The following is a 20,022-nucleotide window of genomic DNA, read 5'->3' as shown; positions in this document are numbered from 1 at the left end:
AATGAACATTCCAACAACAGGGGTTCTAGGACTCTGAGTTAAAGGCATTAACCCCTTAACAATCGGTTAATTTTCAAGAAAACGGTCATGAAAGTGTTTATTTTGCCCAAATACACGTATTTGATTAGTGCTGGTATCTAGTTTAAAATAAACTATTTACAATTACCTTAAAAATATCCTGGTACTGCTATATGGTGTGTAAAATGAGAAATAAAATGTTTTCCGGGCAAACAAAATGGATTAGTTTTATTCTTATTGGATCATTATTACTGAACACTCCAGTCCATTAATATCACGGAAGCAAGAAATAACGAGCGGAAATTCACCACGTCATATTCACGGGAGCGAGAAGGGGTTAAAAAATTAAACAATTTCCCGATTTTCTTACAGCTCAGGAATAGCCACCTTATTCACCATATTTGAATGCAGGGAATTTTCCCATTTGGGCTATACTAGAGAATAAGGTTTAAATTTTAACTAAGCTAGCTGAAGAATAAATAACACTTTTCTGATTAGATATTCTAATTCTGAAGAAAAATTAACATATCTCAATATCTTTAAGAAGGTTTGGTGTTAATACTTTTCAGCTCACAGCATTTACTAATATAAGTACTAAAACTGGCATGCCTACAATCATCCATAATCATTAACTATTTCATTTCAATTTTGTCAAAAGACGGCTTCACTTTATATGAACATCATATTTACAAACTTTAAATGCATAGTATAACTAAGCTTTATTCAGGTGTGAATGTGAGCCCATCTCAAAATTCCTGAAAATTTCTTGAGTAAATTTAATTAATGACACATTTAAAAAAATTAATGTCTTCATAAATTTAAATCATTGATATTTTCAAAACATGAAAATTTTATATAAATTGTAAGTAGATAGGAATAATCTAATATATATAATTCTCTTATGTGCCACCCAAATTTTGGCTGTATTTCTTTTCCGCCGGTGGCAACGTTTGCTTTGTTTTGTTTACATTACTATTTCTCTTATACGACGAATCGACCAATGATTGCCGCTACAAATGTCACATGCCAAATCTAGCTGCGGTGGCTCAACATATAGCGCTTTTAAAAACGGAAACTGAAATAACCAGAGAGCATCAGCTGCGGCAATCTCATACTATTAAGCTAGGCAGAAGTGAGTAGTCCTTGTCGATAGATCTCTATTTTAGTATTTTGTGGAAAGCGCATTTTTACATAAATTTATATATTACGAATTTCTTTGATGATTTTTGATTTACATTACGAATTATACTATAGCACATTTCTAATAGGTTTAACGAATTACATGTCATTTATTTGAATTCAAATTTATTTTAATGACTTAGTATTTACTAAAAAGATGTAAAATTTTTTTAAAAAAAGTTTTTATATGGATTTGAATGATTGTTTCGAATTCTTAGAATTTTGTGTATTTGCAATGTAGGTAAGTTAGTAGCGAGCGAAGCGAGCTTGGTTTGCGTAGCAATTTTCGGGGGTTGGCGAGCAGGGGGCGCAGCCCCACTAGTTATGTATAAATTTACTTTTATCTCTAATCACATCTATTATTCTAACAGAAAAAATATTTAGAAATGAAAGAGATGCCAAGCATAAATTCTAGTTCTATTATTTTGAAATAAAATATAGAAGAATTTTTATACATAAATGTGATCAATGATTTCCGGAAACTTCTGGACCTTGGATTTCCAGAAACTTCTGAATTACGGTTAGAGAAAAATAGATTTTTTCCGGAGCAAATCATCTCTGTTTATTAAAAAAATAGATCAATAAAATCACAGACATAACACAATAAGTTGTTAACTTTTAGAATTTCAAAAGTCAACAAAAAAATTAGAATTAATTGTAAATGAGACAAGAGTTATTATAATTAGAACTGCTTGATATTATTTTTTAGTTGAACCATAATAGTATGCAACTAAAATCTGATATGATATTTGAAAATGACATAATTCCCTTCAGGTCAAGATCTTCATAGTTGAGCATTTTACTAAAATCATTAACCAGGCATGGTTTATCCATCTAAATTATCGTTAACTTTTAAATTCCTTTAACAAGGGAAGATTTCTGTAGCACAATGCAAAAAAAAAATTACCAAGTCTCAGCTACTTCAGAGCAGCCGCCTGCAAGAAACTTTAAAAAAAAAAAATATCACAAAAAGAGACCAATTTGTAGCCACTCTTAATTAGACCTCTATATTTAAAGAAATAAAAAAATTGCAAATTTTGGCAACTGTCGGGAAAAAGCTAACATTTTGCATTAAAACTATTACTAAAATTTTTTGCCCTTTCTTTATTATTAACTATGACAATATTTTAAAATACTATTCTAGTATGTACACATTCGAAAAGCTATTGAAAAAGTAAAACTGAATTACAATAACTGAAAGTTTCTGAAGTTTTTTTAAAAATGAATTTTAGATAAAACTATATTATTTTAGAAACCATTTTTCTTTAGTTCCAAAAATAAAGTCACTAAAATTATTATTTTACTAAAGAGATATTAATAGCTAAAAGCTATTAATAAAATCTTATTTAAGAATTAGAATTTTTTTGAGAAAATTATTACCTAACTCTTTTATTTTCTTAAAACATTTAGTTTTTAGTTTTAATCACAATTTAATTAATAATTTTTTTTCTTCTCACTATAGAAATCCCAAGCTCAACAAAACTATTTATATCAACTAGAGATCGATAAGCGAATATTCATTAAAAAAAAAGCTGATTAAATTCAAAACAAGATAAATTGGAAAAAAAAAATCGTGTAAAAAAATNAATTCAAAACAAGATAAATTGAAAAAAAAAATTCGTGTAAAAAAAACGCAAAAAAAAAAAAAACAGATAACTTCGTATGTTATCTATTTTTGCAACGGCTCACAATATAGTTATAATTATAGAAGTACACTCATTTATGATAAACAAGAAAATGTAAATTTTTTAGATGATAAAAAGAATGCCCAAATTATCTATAGATGAGCAGGCACGATAAAGCGTGGAATGCTATTATCTGTTAAGTTACACTACATTTTCTTTAATTAGGGTCTCTCATTTTCGTTTTGTTGAAAATTTAAAAACCGAAATTATAAACATTGAATAACATATGAAAATAAATATATGTTTCGATTTGAAATTTGATGACGATAAATTTATTTTGTAAATATAATGTTAGGAGATAATTCTGTGAAGCGAACTTACCGCCCTATTCACAGCTACTTCAGCCAACTGTTCTAACACAAAGGTTGGCCGAATTTCAGGATATATTTCATGCACAAATTCCTCTATAGGTTCATTTTTAATTAATGTCAAATTTACACTAGGTTCTGCATTATCTTTCAATCGTTTTTTAATCGGCTCACCTAAAAGTTCACTTTTTAAATCTCTTTCAAAATCTTCAGGCTTAAAATGCGCAGAACAGATGCGCGACCTTGAGCAGTCGAAATCCTCGTCTAGGCCGCAGTTTAAAAGCCATTTTTTACGAAGTTCTTCATTTGATTTGGGCGGAAAACGATGAAAAGTATAAATTGAGCGATGTTTGTCATATGTATTTTTACAATTACGATAGGCACAACTCGGCATATTTCAAAAAAATAATAGCTATTCGAATTTATTGAAAATTTTCAAATGTTTAAAACATGTACAGACTCGCGTAGACAAGATTAGGCAGATCACAGCAAAACAACTTATTATTCTTTATCGTCACAAGTACATACGTCATTTTGCGCCTGCGCACATAGTTGTTTTGTTGAAAACTTTTTCTTTTCAATTTTTATCTATTACTTCATAGAATTGAAAAAAAAATTGTGGATTAAAAAGCATTGTTAATTACGATCTATTTTAAAAAATAAAACGCAAACAATTAACAGAAATTACAAATGATTCGATATTGAAAACTTTCGTTTCAAAACAAAATTCATTGAATCGGGGATCTTGATATTTCATTACTTGTGCTGCCATCTATGTGGTGATAAATTCTATAATAATATCTGTTCTTTTTTTTTTATGTGGTTCAGCATGAATTTTTCCCGCAATAAATACTATAATTAAAACCTTTTTCTTTTCCAAATACATTAATTGTTTTTGCTTTGAAATAATACATATTATTTAAAATTAAAAGAAAGCAAAGAGTGAAATACAAAATTTTAATTACTAAGATTAAGTTGAATCCCGCAAAAAAAAAAAAAGTATTAAACCATTCGTAATTGCGCTTAATTAAATAAAAATTTTTAACTTAATTCTTAAAAATTCTCAAGCTAATGTTGGTCTTATCAATAAAATTGATTTTAAATCTGAATATCTTTGTAATAATAATTATTATCCAAAAGAAAAAGAAAAAAAACTTGCTTAAATTGAATTCACTAATACTTAATTAAAGTTAGCTTAAGCCAATCAAATCTAATTCAAATTAAGCAAAATTTATTTAGTTAAAATATCTATGAGACAAAGCATTTATTTTCCTTTAAATGAAGTTACAGTTTTTCACAGCATTTTAAGCCCTGTGGGACTAAAACATTTATTTTTAGCTTATTGTGCAATTCCCAAATATTTATTTTTTTTAATTTGATCAATAAATGCTTGCTTCCTCTAACAATTTAAATTTCACGATTTTATTAGTAACAATAGAGTTTGTAGGAAATCAAAACCATACCCAATTACAATGTAAGTTTTAATTTAGTTTTTTATTTCATTTAGTCTAGATACACAAATAACATGGCTTACCAATCAAGCAATTTTTCTACAAAATTGCAAGAAAACAAACTTGTTTCGAGTAATAAATAACTCCTCAATAAAATAAAATGAAAGAAAGTATGCATTAATTACAAAACATACAACTGATAAACAACGAACAACAATAATTTTAATGGAATTTTATAAAAATGACATTCAAAAGCTGATGAATCCAAAAGTTTTAGAGCCACTACTTTTAACAAATAAGAGAAGTGAAAAATCTATTTTATAGTTTATCTATTTAATTAGAAATGAGACAATTTTTGGAAACAGCTTTATTATTTTATGAACGTTTTGGTCGATTAAAGGTCTTAATTAAAAATTGCATGCACACACAATATCTGGACACTTTCTTTCCTTCTAAAATTCTGTTTTTCTCTATTAAAATGAAAAGATTTTAATGAAACTTTACTGAAATGTTTTGAAGATTGAACTTATTGTTTCTACTAACAATTCTCTATAAAAGTAAGAATAGTTTCAAAAAAAATTTTTTTTTAAATACCAGAATTTTTTTTTAAAATTACTAATAAACAATATTTATAAATTTTATTTTCAGAATAACAAGCTGTTTAAACATCTGTTCAGCAAACATGGTTCTATTTTTTTAAAAAGAAAAAGAAACATTAACTTATACTATTTTGTAGACAATATTAGCCATATCCAATAAAATAAAAAAAATACTTACTTGCCTACTTTTAAAGCGAAAACTTAATTTTAAAAAAAAATTATGAAAATAAATATAAAAGGTAAGGATATTTCCATACAGAAAAATCAAACAATTTTTTTTAAAAATAAAGTGAAAAATTTAGTTTAAAAAATATTAATGAAAATACATATAAAAGTTAAGATATTTTCAGACATAAAAGTCGACCTTTATTTAAAAAATTAAATACCTATAATTTTAAGTAAATACAAACAACATAGTTAAGAAAGGTTCATTGTGTCATGAAAAATAAAGGGGCATCCTTAAATTGAAAGAAAAAAATTATTAAAATGAGAGAAAAATCAAAAATTGAGGGGGGAAAAAATCCAAACATGGTACTANTTTTTTTTTTTTTTTTTTTTGCTATTCTCTCGCTCGTGGTTTCAGCTATCAGCGGAGGAAAGTCCTATTTTTTTTTCTTTATCTTCGTACTGTCGCGTATTCCTCTAATTTCTCATTTCAAATCCAAGTTTTGTAATAATTATTGTGTTAAAAATAGAAATTTTAAAAAACCGGGTAGGAAGCTATAACAATAGCTACGGAATTGAGCTCGAAAAAAAACATTTATTTATGATGAAATCGGTGCAAAATCTAACTAACGTGGTGGAAAATCAAAAGGAACTCATATGTGCGATTCAAGTTTCATACGTCCTGATTGTTGTGATTTAAAAATATTGAGATTTTGGAAATTATTAAGAAACCCATGAGTTTAACTAGAAAAAAAAAATATTTATGTTGATGAAATTGGCGAAAACAGAACCAGTGCGTCAAATAGTTGTAATTCGAAATTAAATAAATTTGAAATTTGTCTGAGCGAAAGTATATAACAAATGTAATAGAACTTCAAAGGAAAAAAAATAATAATAAATTAGAAACACTCATTGCAGAAAAACCACAATGATATATGACGAAGACTTCTCAAAAGCGGGACTCATGACTCGTAAAATTTTCGATTTAGAAGTATGGGGATTTTAAAATTCGAGACGAAATCAGCGAAAATTGAACGGGTGCATTAAAAATCTATAATCCAAATGCGGTATTCGAAATTAATTTCCGATAATACCCGATTAAAAATATTTCATTTTAAATCTGTTGTTGAACAGCCGACCCAATTTTTCGGGTTTACAATTACTAATGTTCAACTCTTTAGCCTTGTAATTTCGAACCCAATCCAGAAGACAAGGAAACTCCTGGATCAAGTATGGGAGAAATTTGCCTTCGTGGAGGACTTCTCGATGGAACCAACCAGCGTTTGCATTACATGAAGAGGAAGATAATGAGAACCTCCCACGGTTAGCCTGACAGCAAGGGGACTCTAATCCCTGAACTGTCTACCACTGAGAATCAGCACGGTGGTCGGGGCAAGCCGGACGCGGAATTCTTATCGACCAGCCATCGCCGGAATTCGAACCCGGTTCACCTCATTGGAAGGCGAAAGCTCTATCCCGTGAGCCATCGCGGCTCCTATTAGATGTATTNACTAGGCCTGGGCAATATACCGTAATACCGTCATTTACCGGTATTTCTTTGATACCGCGGTAATGATATTCGGAAGTATATTCTTCGGCAATACCGAGTTATTGAACTTCGGTATGCCTGCACCTCTCGGTACTCACCGCTAGCCAATATCTTCGGCCGACCGGCGGCGAGGAAGTGGCGGTATGATATGGTATCTAGGAGGTATTGGTATGGCACGTGATTGATTTAGGGGTGAAGAACTCAAAGTCTTGCGCGTAATATTTACGGTACCTCCTCTCGGCAGCTAGAAATTTCTCCTACAATATATTGTGGTATCATTTGACTTTAAAGCGCATGCGTCATATCCGTGGTATTGGCGATATCGGATTTCAAACACCCACGCGTTATATCAACCCTCCATGGTATTTACTGATTTTGGTTTCATTTTGAGAATAGCGTGCTTCTGATTATAAAAATATCCGAGATTGTCGGATCTCCTTGTGATGTTTATAATTGTGTTGATATTTATAATTGTTGATGTTTATAATTGTGTTGATGTTTATAACTGTTTTGATGTTTATAATTGTGTTGATGTTTATATTAGTAATTGATGTTTATATTAATAAAATTTTTCTGTTTTAAAATAATGATGCTTTATAATTAGTTGATTCCATGGGATAATTATGCTGCGAGCTAATATAGGATAAGTACCCCATTTTTTTTAAATGATGCTCTTTAAACACATTAATTCTTAATTGCAAAATAGTCTTAGCATTTATAATATACATAACAATTTAATTACCGCGGTATATCATAATATCGTGATATGAAGCTCACAATATACCACAATATCGAAATTCTGACATTGCCCAGCCCTACTGTCTACCACTGAGGATCAGCACGGTGGTCGGGGCAAGCCGGACGCGGAATTCGTACCGACCAGCCATCGCCAGAATTCGAACCCGGTTCACCTCATTGGAAGGCGAAAGCTCCATCCTGTGAGCCATCGCGGCTCCTATTAGATGTATTGGTATTTCTGAAAACCATGTAGAAATCTGTAGAAGCAATAATTGCTGAAAACCTACATGAATTATGATAAAATCGGTACAAAATCAAGCCTGTCAAAAGATGATCAATTAAATGAGCGATTTGAAATTTTCGTGACGTATTAATTTCGAAAATTGAAAAACGCATTCGATTTTATTATATTTCAGCAAAATAATATCCACAGCAATCGCGTAATTTTTGGCAAGGCTCGTGATTTTTGCACTTTTTTGAGTTCCTTGTACTCAGAAGTATTGACGAACTTGCGTTCCAATTTACAAATTTGCGTCGGAGATTACCATTTTAATGCGTGCTTCGAAATTTCCTTGGTTTGTTAATTTCGTACTAAAAAGAAATTTGAGAAACGCGTTTGATTTATCAAAATAATGAAAAACATGTTTTTATTCCAAAACAATTACGTTAAAAAAGAAACATACGTTTGTGATTTTGGAATTTTGCTTCGAATTTCTTCAGATCTCGCGGACTCGATAGAGTTAGGACGAAATTGCATCCCATTTATATATGTATTACTTTGAAATTACGTATAGGTTTTTATTATTTTGAAATTTCTTTCAAAAATTTTATATTTTATTATGTAGTTATAAGCATTTAATTCATTTGTAATGAGCATTTCAAATTAAATATTTGATTTTTAGGCATGGATCGACTCAACAAAATTTCAAATTTGGAAGGGGGGGGAAACGAAACATGAGAAAGATGCTAATATTTTTAAGAGCTGCCAGAAATTTTCGTTGCCTATCAACATTTTTCAAATTCTTTGAGTCTGAATCCTATTATTCCTAAGTTACGCTAAAACTAAAACCAGGAACTTAAAAAAGAAAAAAAAGTTGAATTAAACCAAATAAATTATTAAAAAAATTAATAGTTTTAAAATAAATTACATAAATATATTAAGTATTATCTTTAATTGTAAAAGTGATGTAGCTCAATTTTCCTTTCTTTTTTTGTATTGCATTTGATTAAATGTTGCATTTCAAAAGTGAAGCAATTACAATAATTGCATTCTTAGATTGCATACCCGTGTAAGTTGACTACTTGTAGGACAATTTGACTGTCCACTAAGACAAGTGGTCAACTTGTAAACCGGAAATTTAATTGTTATTGTCAGTTTGGCAACTGATCATTAAGGTGATCACTATACAAAGGTAGTCAGCTTAACAGCTTTCACTGTACTTGTTTTTGTCTTTCAACACATAAATTTGCAAAATATTAATAGTTTTTAAAATTTAATAAGATTTTTATACTAGAAAGAAATTGTATCCCTATTGAACAGAGAGTACATGTTTTTTTCTTTTTTTTCCTTTTTCAGCAAATACGTTTCTTTAAATATAACTCCCCTAGAGCAAAAGAAAGCCTATTCAAATTAAAAGTACAACAGAACTGTTTCCTATTTCAAAAAAGCGAAAGGTTTGTTCAATCTTATCTCAGAATGATGTATGTCAATCTAACATATGATGCCAATTTATTCTCTTTCAGCTGTAATAGTAAAATAATCAAACTTATAAAAAACTTAATATTTTTCGGAAATTTATACAAAATGTATCAACAATTTCCACAGAAAATAAAATTATTGTTCATTTTAAAAGTAGAACTTCTTTCATGGCTAAGGAAGTTAGATTCATCTTAAAGGGCATTTCACCTTTTGAGTAATTAAAAGCCTTTTTTTTTCAAATAAAATTTGACTGCTTATGTAAATTACGACAATGGTACTGCCATAGATTATGACATGTGACTATTAAGTAGTTTTCCTCTGTAAAAAATCCCAAATTAGTTTACAGGCAGAAAGAGCAACATAACCATTTAGTGAAAATAAACTAAATAACAAAAAATGAGACAAAGCGAATAAGTGGAAATAGAATATAAGCTAAGATAGGGAAAACTACATTTTAATGGCTTTAAGTTCAAAATTTTTCAAAATTTTACTTACTTAAAATACAATATAAAAACATTTTAAAAACCATGAATATTTGCTGACAATACACTTTACCAATACTACATAGCTCACATATTCCTTTAAGTATTTAGTAAATTTAATATAGGAAACTATTCTACCAAAGAAAGGAATACACCAGAGAATTATCTTAAACTTTTTGTGAATTCTCCAGTCTGATTGATAATATGGTCACATGAAGACTATAATTAAAGTGAGAATAAAGCTGAATAAATCATCATATTTCTGAAATATTACTACAATAATTTGTTGGCTCTGTTTATGACTTTTGCAGTATTGTACAAACTTTAAATAGCAACTTGACATACGACAGGAATCAGTAAGCAAAAAATAATCGTTTTGCATAATACAGAACATTGCTCGCTATAAGATTAAGTGATATTGCTCATAAAGTATTTATCCCCTTTATAACCTTTCAGCCACTGCCATATTTTTATTTCAATTTCACTCAGCTTTAACCTTTTCATGTGGGCTGCATAAGACATTGCGGTCTGCTGAGGGGCTTTTTCTGCCACTGGGGTGGGAAGTATGAAAGGGAACCACTGATTGCAAAAACCAAGTAAGTGATGAGCGTGAAGAAATTTTATCCTCCCCCTGTTTATCTAAACTTTTTTTACAAACTCTAAGACCAACATAGTAAAGGTTAATAGGATGGACACTAAGAGTATGTTTCCCATGCTTTTGCATAACTCATTAAGCGAAAGGAATTTGTTCTGGTTGCTAAATTAGATCTGTCAAAGTGTCCTGCTCTTTCGAGCTACCCAATTTTTAAGTCTACATTTGATTTAGCACTTAAAAAAAGTAAAATAAATAAATTAATAAAAAAAAACATTCCACATTTCGATTATTTATAAACATCCTGCCATTTCTGTTATAATAATTTATACACGCTTTTGCATTCATCTGCAAGACACTTTTTCTATTTTGCTATTTCAAGTTTATTAAAAGGAAATTCCAATTGAAAATAATTTTTTAAAGTTCATAAATACGTATATTTACACTAAATGCTAAAGTAAATAAGTGATAAAAAATTGTTTTTTTCCTTTCTGCTGTTATATTTACAACAATTTTAACAAAAACAAAATTTTAAAAAAAATATTTAAATTCTTATAATTATTGCTATCTTTGATACTATTTGATATATTCCAATAAAAATATTTATAATTTTAGTAAATTTCTTAAGCAATTCACATTTAATTTCTATCAAAAGTCTTAACCACATGTTTATTTTAAACGGAAATTTTTTTTAAATGTAGCTTGTTGTTGTTTTATAATAATTAAAAATTATAACATAAGGGATCTAAGTTATCACTGATACAAGAAAAGAACAAATGTAATTCTTTGCTCATTAAGAAAATAACAACGATTTTCTTTTATTTTTTTTTTAGCGTACCTGTATTTCATGTTTTTAACCAAAATGAAAATAAAGCATAATATAAAAGTTAAATCCTTTGAGGAAAATAAATATATATAAATAATCATAAAATAAATAGTTAATAAAAATAAATAAAATTTTTTATCCCGTTAGAAAACTGGATTTTTTTATCTATTTCCTTCATTAAAAGAAAATGTAACCGAAATGTTATTGTAACCAAATTGTGAAGATTGTCAAAATATAAATTAGGAAATATATAACTCAATGTATATGATAATAGTTATGTACCATTTCTTTCATTCTTTACTATTCTTTAACAGCTTTTTAACAAAATAGTTCTTCAACTTTCGTTGTCTTTCAATATGATTTTTCAAATATGTAATGTATATTTACCTTATACATAATTAATGTCCTTCAGTTGCAAATGATTCATATGGTTGTGTTTTTAATAAATTTCATGAAAATAACAGACTTTATTGAAATTATATATATATATTAGATAAAAAAAATTATAATTTGTGAATTTTTTTAAATACCTTCATTCAAAATTTTAATATATTACATTCATTCACTTATCATTTTCACTAAGCAGTAGACTTATAACTTATTCATGTAACAGAGTTATGAAGTTTCAAAGTTCATAAATATTAGTTTCAATCTTATAAAGCAATAAACCAACGAGATATTATTTACAAGACTTTATAAAAGCTTTAACTCAGTCAAACTATTCCATAGCACGAAAAAAAAAAAACACTAAAATAGCCACAAAAAATTATGGTTACATAAAAAAGTAAAATAAATAACTATAAAATGACATTTATGACTTGAATTACAAAAGTTTAGAAAATACATCATTTATGCAAACATACGAATAGATATAAAATCAAGGCATTTTTCCTCGACAATATATTTATTTTTTTAGAACCGTGTATTTTTTTATAACAAGAACAGAAAACAAATCCTAAAAATAATATTTGTTTTCAGCATTTAAAATAGTTTAATTTTATATTTATTTCAATTTAAAATAATTTACTTGCTTTTTTACGAAGATTATTTGACATTATTTATCTATAATTAAAAATGCTATTCATTAAAATTAAACTATAACAAATAATTTGTATCTTTAAAATATACATATTTTTTACTTATTTTTGATTACCAGTAAATATTTGGTTGATAGAGCCCAAAGAAGGAACCTGGATACTAACCCTAAAAGAAAACCCTGGATACTTACATGGACTTCTTAACGCATGCAAGAGGCTAATGAACCTCAATCTATTCTGATAATGATCGATAGAAAAGAGATAAAATAAATATCACACTCAAAATTGCATGCGTCTTCTCTTACTTTTCAAAATATCAACATTGACAAAAATGTGTAGCAGATCCGGTTTGGTGACAGGTTGCAACATAAGGGGTTAATTGATCAGTGTTAATCAGTCAGTTAGGATTTATCAATTTAAAAATACTAAATTTTAACAAAATATTTACTTAACTTACATGTATTAACTTACATGTACAAGAAAATTTCAAAAAAAGATTAAAAAAATAATAATGCTAATAATACTAATGTTATATTAAAAATTAACACCACTTTTAAACAGGGTCTGTGGCCAAATCTTTCAACAAAAAATAAGCACCTTTTAAGCACTCAAAAAATATTTTTAAGCACTATATACATAAACAAAATGCAAAATAATTTTCTAAGACTCTACATGATCATGATAAAATAGCTAGTTTTTGACGAGAAACTCTTTTTTTTTTTTTTATTACATTAGTCATTAAAAAAATGTTTAGGAGATTTTTTGGTTCTATTTCAAAAGGTGGAAAATGAAGTGTGAAATTGAGAATAACTTGCAAAATGCAGCAGAGTTTCAGACGAGATTGCAATAATCTGCACGTATACTTCATTAAACCTGTAAAATGATTGGCGCTTTCATACGCTGTGGACCGATGGTACACTGAAATAGATATTTAAACTAAAAACTGAATTCTTAAAAAAAATTAACAGAAACTTTTTTTCATTTTTTTGAAATAAAAGTAACTAAAGATATATAGGATTAAAAAAATAAATAAATAAAGTTTCTTATATGTCTTGATTACACTCTTAAACAATTAGAAAAACCAACAAAATACACTTAAATATTTAAAAAACACTGCATTTAAATTATTAGTTATTTTAATTAAAAACAATCAAATTGAAAGGACTAAAGGCTGTTTAAAATTTCATTTGATAAAAAATTATTGGGGTATTACATACTTACTCTCCAGAAAAAATTGTTCTTTTTTTAAAAAAAAAAGGTGGTGAAAACTAACAAATATTTTATAATGATGTATAAATTATTTGAATGCAAAATACTGCTATTAAATTGTATAACTTATAATGAAATGAATATTTTAAAAAAATAATGAAGAGTTCTTTTCATAAATATATTGATATCAGAATGAAATAATGCACTGTGATCCCAAAGTAGCAGATGTACAACTGAAAATAATCTTCAATAAATAAAATATTTGGGAAAAAAAGGGGCATTATATTTTTCCTTTTGATGCTGATCCATGCACAATACCATGGAGTGATGACGTATGCATTAAATCGATATTTCGCAATATATCCTAACAAGATTTGAACTAAACAAGATTTATTCAATTTTAAGCAAATGTATTATTTATTTATTTCAATTACTTTATTGATTTATTTCAATTTTAAGCAAATGTATAATAATACACTGTGGCAGAATTTGTTCTAGCTATCGGCAACAAAATCCTCTATCATTATCTTTCTGCAAGATACTTTTGATAAAAACAAACATATATGTTACAAATTTAAAATAAAAAAAGTGATGTGTTTTAAAAAAAAAAAACTATTTAATTATTTTTAATAAAACATGTAATAATTCCTTATTCTAATATTATGGGTGATATTCTTGCATTTTGTGGAGGGGTGGCACACAAATTATTTCCTTCTTCGCATTTTGTAAATAATTACCACAATAAAAAATATAATTAAAAATCATGAAGTAGTAGCAATTGCCTGAAAAAAGATCGACGACAAAATCATGTGAGTTGGGCTCCTCAAATGCGGGTTTCATTTCGAAATGACGTTGTTGTAATAAATAATATTGCATAAAAAATATCAGATTTAAAAACAATGGAGAAATCAATAGCAATAACTGCCAAAAATTCAATAGAATTATTGCCTTTAAGAGCAAATACTCAAATGCACAATTCGAATTTTCCATATTGTCTGAAATATATCTGGATATTTAAAATTCATGGGAAAACCAATATCAGTAACTGCTGAAAATACAATCGATTTACAATACTATCGTCGTAAATTGAGTGTGACAAAAAGTAATTATCAAAACGCATGATTCAAATATTACGTGTAAATTTCGGTAGAAAAGATAAATTTTTTTTCCCCTTTCCAAAATAAAAAACTTTCCGCAAGAAATCTGTCACGTTCTGTGACAATGTTGCCGTGGTTCTGCCACAGGGATGTAATACGTTTTGTAATTACAGAGTTATCTGCAATCCAAAAACCCTGTAGAACAAATTGGAGTACTTTTTTTCTAGAGAATTAAAATTTGCAATTAAGATAGTGTAATTTTTGTTTAAGATAGTGTAGGTATTCTCCAACTTACCACCTGGGAATGAGACAAGGAGACTGAGTTTGCATTTACGAAGACATCTGTTGAAAACGCTTCACCCTGCAATATTAAAATTTTCTGATTAGTATTTCTAGAAATATATGACCATTTTAATTCTTTTAGGTCACCCTACATATTTATAATGCTAAACATAAGTACATCTTGTGCATTATTAGTTTTTTTTCTTCATATATGCACTACAGCTCCCTATAAGCAAAGGCTGTTTCAGAAAGCTTCCCCCAGTGAATCTTATCAAACGCTATAGTTTGCCAAAGATTGATCTTTAATGTAGACTAAAAATTCAATTTCAAATATTAAAGTTTTATAGAAAACTTTTAGAAGTAGATTGGAATTTGTTATTAGACAAATGTGAACGTATATTTCTTCAAAAGTATTGTAATAGTAACACTTGCATCTGATTCTGAATATTACAATAAGATATCTATAAAGAAAAATAAATAAAAAAAATTTCCATATAAAAACTTACTAAAATTCCTGATGTATTTTGAAGAACATTATCATTGAATCTGAAAAAGAAATAAAAATATTTTATCAAACATTTATTAAAACATAGATATCAACTTACCATATATCTCTGTGGGTAAACCCCAAAAATTTGATAAAAATAAGGAGGTTGACTTATACACCAGTATCAAAGGTGGTTGCTGATCATGAAATATTGATGCATTATAAGATAGATATGAATAAATGTGTATCAATTTTTTATCAAAAACTTTTTCTAATACCCGCATTAAAGACTTCAAATTATTAGCCAGTAAATTAGCCAAAGGCAAATCTTATTTCTTATGATTGATTTTTTAATAAAGACTTCAAATCAAAATACAAATCTACTATAAATTGAATTATTTTATAAAATGAAACTCAAATCAAGAGTTTTTTTGCTGTTGCAGAGGAATGAAAGAACAATGAATGAAAGAAAGGATGAAAAATGTAGATATTTAATAACCTTTGAGGGAAAGAAATACGAAAAGGTTGGATTAATTTTAGACTAGAGCAGTAATATAAGGATAAAACTTGGCAACATCATGTTATTGTATATGCTATTGACACATTATTGTCCCGAGGAAACATATTTTCTGCAAAAATATATAAATGATAATATGTATCTTGCTACCACATAATCTGTTTTATTGACACAAACTGTAGGAAAAATCTGTCACATGATATCATGTACTTCGACAGCAAATAAGGTAATCTGTATTTTATGACAGTTTGTCTCACGCTTATATAATATAATTCTAATTAGTTATGCAACGTATCTAACGGAAATTACTGTAATTGAAAAAAAAAAAAATACAGGATTTATTCAGAAAAAATTCCCTTTGACCTTTTTTATTTCAGGATCGAAGAAAATATATAGTTTTCTTTTCTGTATGAGAAAATCATAACAAAGGTGGTGAATGCTTAGCGCAAACCCAGTACATAGAATGCATTTCCTCATTTTCTTTACATAAAGGATTTTTTCAAGTTTTTTTTTTTTTTGGAACAATAAATTAAATTATGTTCTGAAAAAAATTATGAATGGATAATTTATTCAAGAGTATTTCAAAAAATATATGGAAATCAAAAATGAAAAATTTTAAAACATATCATAAGACTACAGCTTTAACATGCTGACTCTCACAGAAAATTGTCATCACTCCCATTTAAATAATTCAAAATTCCACACTTTTCAAAAGATTTTTTAGGGTCAAATGCATCATATTCAAAACAAATAAGGGTATTTTTAACTTTAAAACATTTTAAGTTTTAGTCTTTTAGGAAAAATTTGCTATCTTGTAATCAAAAATAGGGGTCAACTTACGCATCAGCATATACAGAATATATAATAAAAATATAACAAATCCTAAATAAATTAGGTACAAGAGAAGTCATCATTTGATCTAAAAAAAAAGAGGCTTTGTAGTCAATAAATGGGATTAGAAATCCCTATTTCATTAATGCATTTCACTATTATTGTCAAACTGCTCAACAAAAAAGATTTGCTAACAAGACAAGAAGATTTGCAAGAAGAACAAACTGCTAGATTCATGACAGAATTGTAAAAAGGATTTTTTAAAAATAATAGCCCAACAGAGAGTTCCCATTAATAAAAAAAAAAATTTAACAACTCTAAATTTTACTAAAAAAATAAAATCTTAGTCACATTTCATTTAAACACATTTTTTCTCACTTAGAAAGAATAGTTCTTTTATTCATTGAGAAAATCTAAAAAAGAACTTAATTTTCGAAATTTTGTTTATTGACTTGATATTGCTTATTGATTTTCTTTAGCTATATAGTAATGAAATTATAATGAATTATTGAATGATTGCAATACATGCTGAAACTATTTATTGGTAACTTCCCAGGTCATTTTTATGACTTGTTGCAAGTTTGGGATTAAAAAAGAACTGCAATATACTCCACCTTTTACAGGATGCAGCAGGACATAATTTAAAAAAAAAAAAAAAATTTAAGAGGTCCATAATTATTTCTTATACAAAAAGAATATTATACAACAGTACAATACCTTTTTAAATTATATTTAGCAGCTACATTAATAAACTAAAAAATGAGAATTTATTTCATTTTAGCAATGGGGAAATACATATAAGTAAAACATTTTCTAAAATACAGGGATGAGAGTGGTCAGAAAGTAAAAAAGAGGAAATTCAAGAATGAATATATATATGAATATATATATATATTCATTCTTGGATTTCCTTTCTATATATATACAAAAATTTGACAAAAAAAAGTGAGATTTTAAAACTTCTAAACCATGTGATTATAAATCCTGATGATTAATTTTAAAATTGTATGAATATGAATCACATGCATGATTTTAAATTGAGAGGATATGAATCCCTATATGAGGCTTTTAATTCACGTGAATATGAAGCTCTATATAGAATTTAAAAAATGCGAAAATACAAATCATGATTTTTCGATCACGTAAATAGAGAATAACGATGCACAATATTTGAATCACATGCATGATTTTAAATTGAGAGGATATGAATCCCTATATGAGGCTTTTAATTCACGTGAATATGAAGCTCTATATAGAATTTAAAAAATGCGAAAATACAAATCATGATTTTTTGATCACGTAAATAGAGAATAACAATGCATAATATTTAAATCGCGTGAATGCGAATCCCAATGTCTAATTTTTAAAGCACGTATGAATACGAAAATCGATGTTTGATATTACAACCGCAAAAACGAATCACGACATTGGATTTTAAGCTAGTGTGAATACGAATAGCTACATAAGGTTTTAAAAGCACGTAAATATAAAACGCGATATTGGATTTTAAAATGTCGTAAATAAGAATCATAATGTACGATATTTAAATACCGTAAATTAGAATCACAATGCGCAACTTTTAAATCAAGTGAATACGAAAATCAACGATTGATAGTAAAATCGCGTGAAAAAGAATCGAGATATTTGCAAAATCTAGACTTGGGATTTCTAAAAGGCTTGTTGGTATTGTTTTTGTTCAGATATAATAAATAAAAATTTACAAGATTAATTGAATGAGCAAATATATATTTTCTCCGCAAATCTAATAATAATTTTTTTTTCGTTTGCTTTCACGCCAGAAAACAGGAAGCAGCAACGTCTGAAATGCAAAAATACGAGCTATCCAGCGGACGGATAAAAATACGGAAAATCTTATTTTCCGTAATTAAAAGTCGAGAAAATAACTAAAATCGGTAAAAATGCGGAAGGGTTAGCAGCTAGGACATAGTTTTAATTTTATGTTCATCTCTGAAAATCGTAAATAAATATAAATTCCTCATAAAATATTTTAACTTGTTCAAAAAAAATTATCCGAGGAAATTAGCGGAAAAAATGGAGAAATCTGAAAAAAAGTGGAAATCCACGAATCCGCGGAAGAATCACATCCCTGAAAATAGACTATTAAAAACACTTTACATTACATAAACAAAAAAAGTCAGTAATGTTATAAATTTATAGAAAAAAAATAAAAAGGTTGGGTCACCTTCTACAAATTAATTAACTCAAAAAATCAACTACAAATTTAAAATTTGTTATTTTAGTTTTCATGACTTCCTAAACAAATAAAAGATAACACTAACTTCAGAATGTAGCATTAACTTCAGGCATCAGTAGAAAATTTTAAACTTGAAGATAAAAATTTACACATAAATATATATACAGTTAAAATCAAGACTTAACAAAGTTAAATCAGGGATTTAAATAAATCTATTGTGCAATATAAAAAGTATTTGCTTCAACAATTGAAATATATATATAACTTTAAAAGTGATGAGATTTTTTTTTTAATGCTTAAGAATATAATAAATTAATTATTCCATTGAATATAAGTTTGTGCTTAGATTGAATCTAGTATCTGTTAGTAAACTGTTTTAATTATGATTATAAGAACAATATAAAAATAAAATATGCATCAGTATTTTTATAAAGGTCAGAGAATATGTCCACATTTTTAAATTATCAAGTATGTGATTTAAAATACAGTTATTATCATTAGTTTAACAATAACTTAATTTTGAATAATAATTTTACAACTTAATTTTGAATAATAATTTTACTTAAGTAGTACGATATACTAGACCAAGCATGCACAATCTAATTGTAAAAAATTATTATAATTAAAATTTTTAAATAATACATATCTGTAATAATTATTACTAAAAAATTTTATTTTATAATTTTACTTTATTTTCTAGCAAACATTAGATATTCATAGTAAATATATAAAAATTTCACTAATTGTAGTTATTGATCATTATTAACAAATTATTATATTATTAACAATATATTTCACGTTTTGGGAGTGGAAATTTAAGTATCCATCAAAAATGCATTCAAAAAAGTACTTTATATTTAGATTTTTTAAAATTATAATTCTGTATTTTGGCCGCTGAAGGCCCTCATAATATTCTCATAATTGTTTTGTTTATTGTTTTAAATATTAATAAATATATTTTTGCAGCTGTTTTACTTTGTTGATATAAATCAAAAGCAGTAATGCACATGACACAAGTTATTTACTAATATTGAAGCATTCAATTAATCACATTTC

General features: G+C 27.3%; 1 protein-coding gene across 1 annotated transcript in view; it reads right to left on the bottom strand.

Moving 5' to 3' along the window:
* LOC107437065 (cellular tumor antigen p53) overlaps positions 1–20,022 on the bottom strand; it is a gene marked incomplete in the record, with an annotated part of 61,633 nt that overhangs the window by 22,008 nt on the left and 19,603 nt on the right. Inside the window, 2 exon segments of the mRNA XM_071186628.1 lie at positions 14,930–14,995; positions 15,423–15,462. Coding sequence (XP_071042729.1) covers positions 14,930–14,995; positions 15,423–15,462 — 106 coding nt within the window.

This window comes from Parasteatoda tepidariorum, chromosome 10 (assembly GCF_043381705.1).
Source record: "Parasteatoda tepidariorum isolate YZ-2023 chromosome 10, CAS_Ptep_4.0, whole genome shotgun sequence".
In the NCBI taxonomy this organism is placed as follows: Eukaryota; Metazoa; Arthropoda; class Arachnida; order Araneae; family Theridiidae; genus Parasteatoda; species Parasteatoda tepidariorum.
The sequence above is the reverse complement of the archived record's forward strand: the minus strand, read 5'-3'. Positions and strand labels throughout refer to the sequence as shown.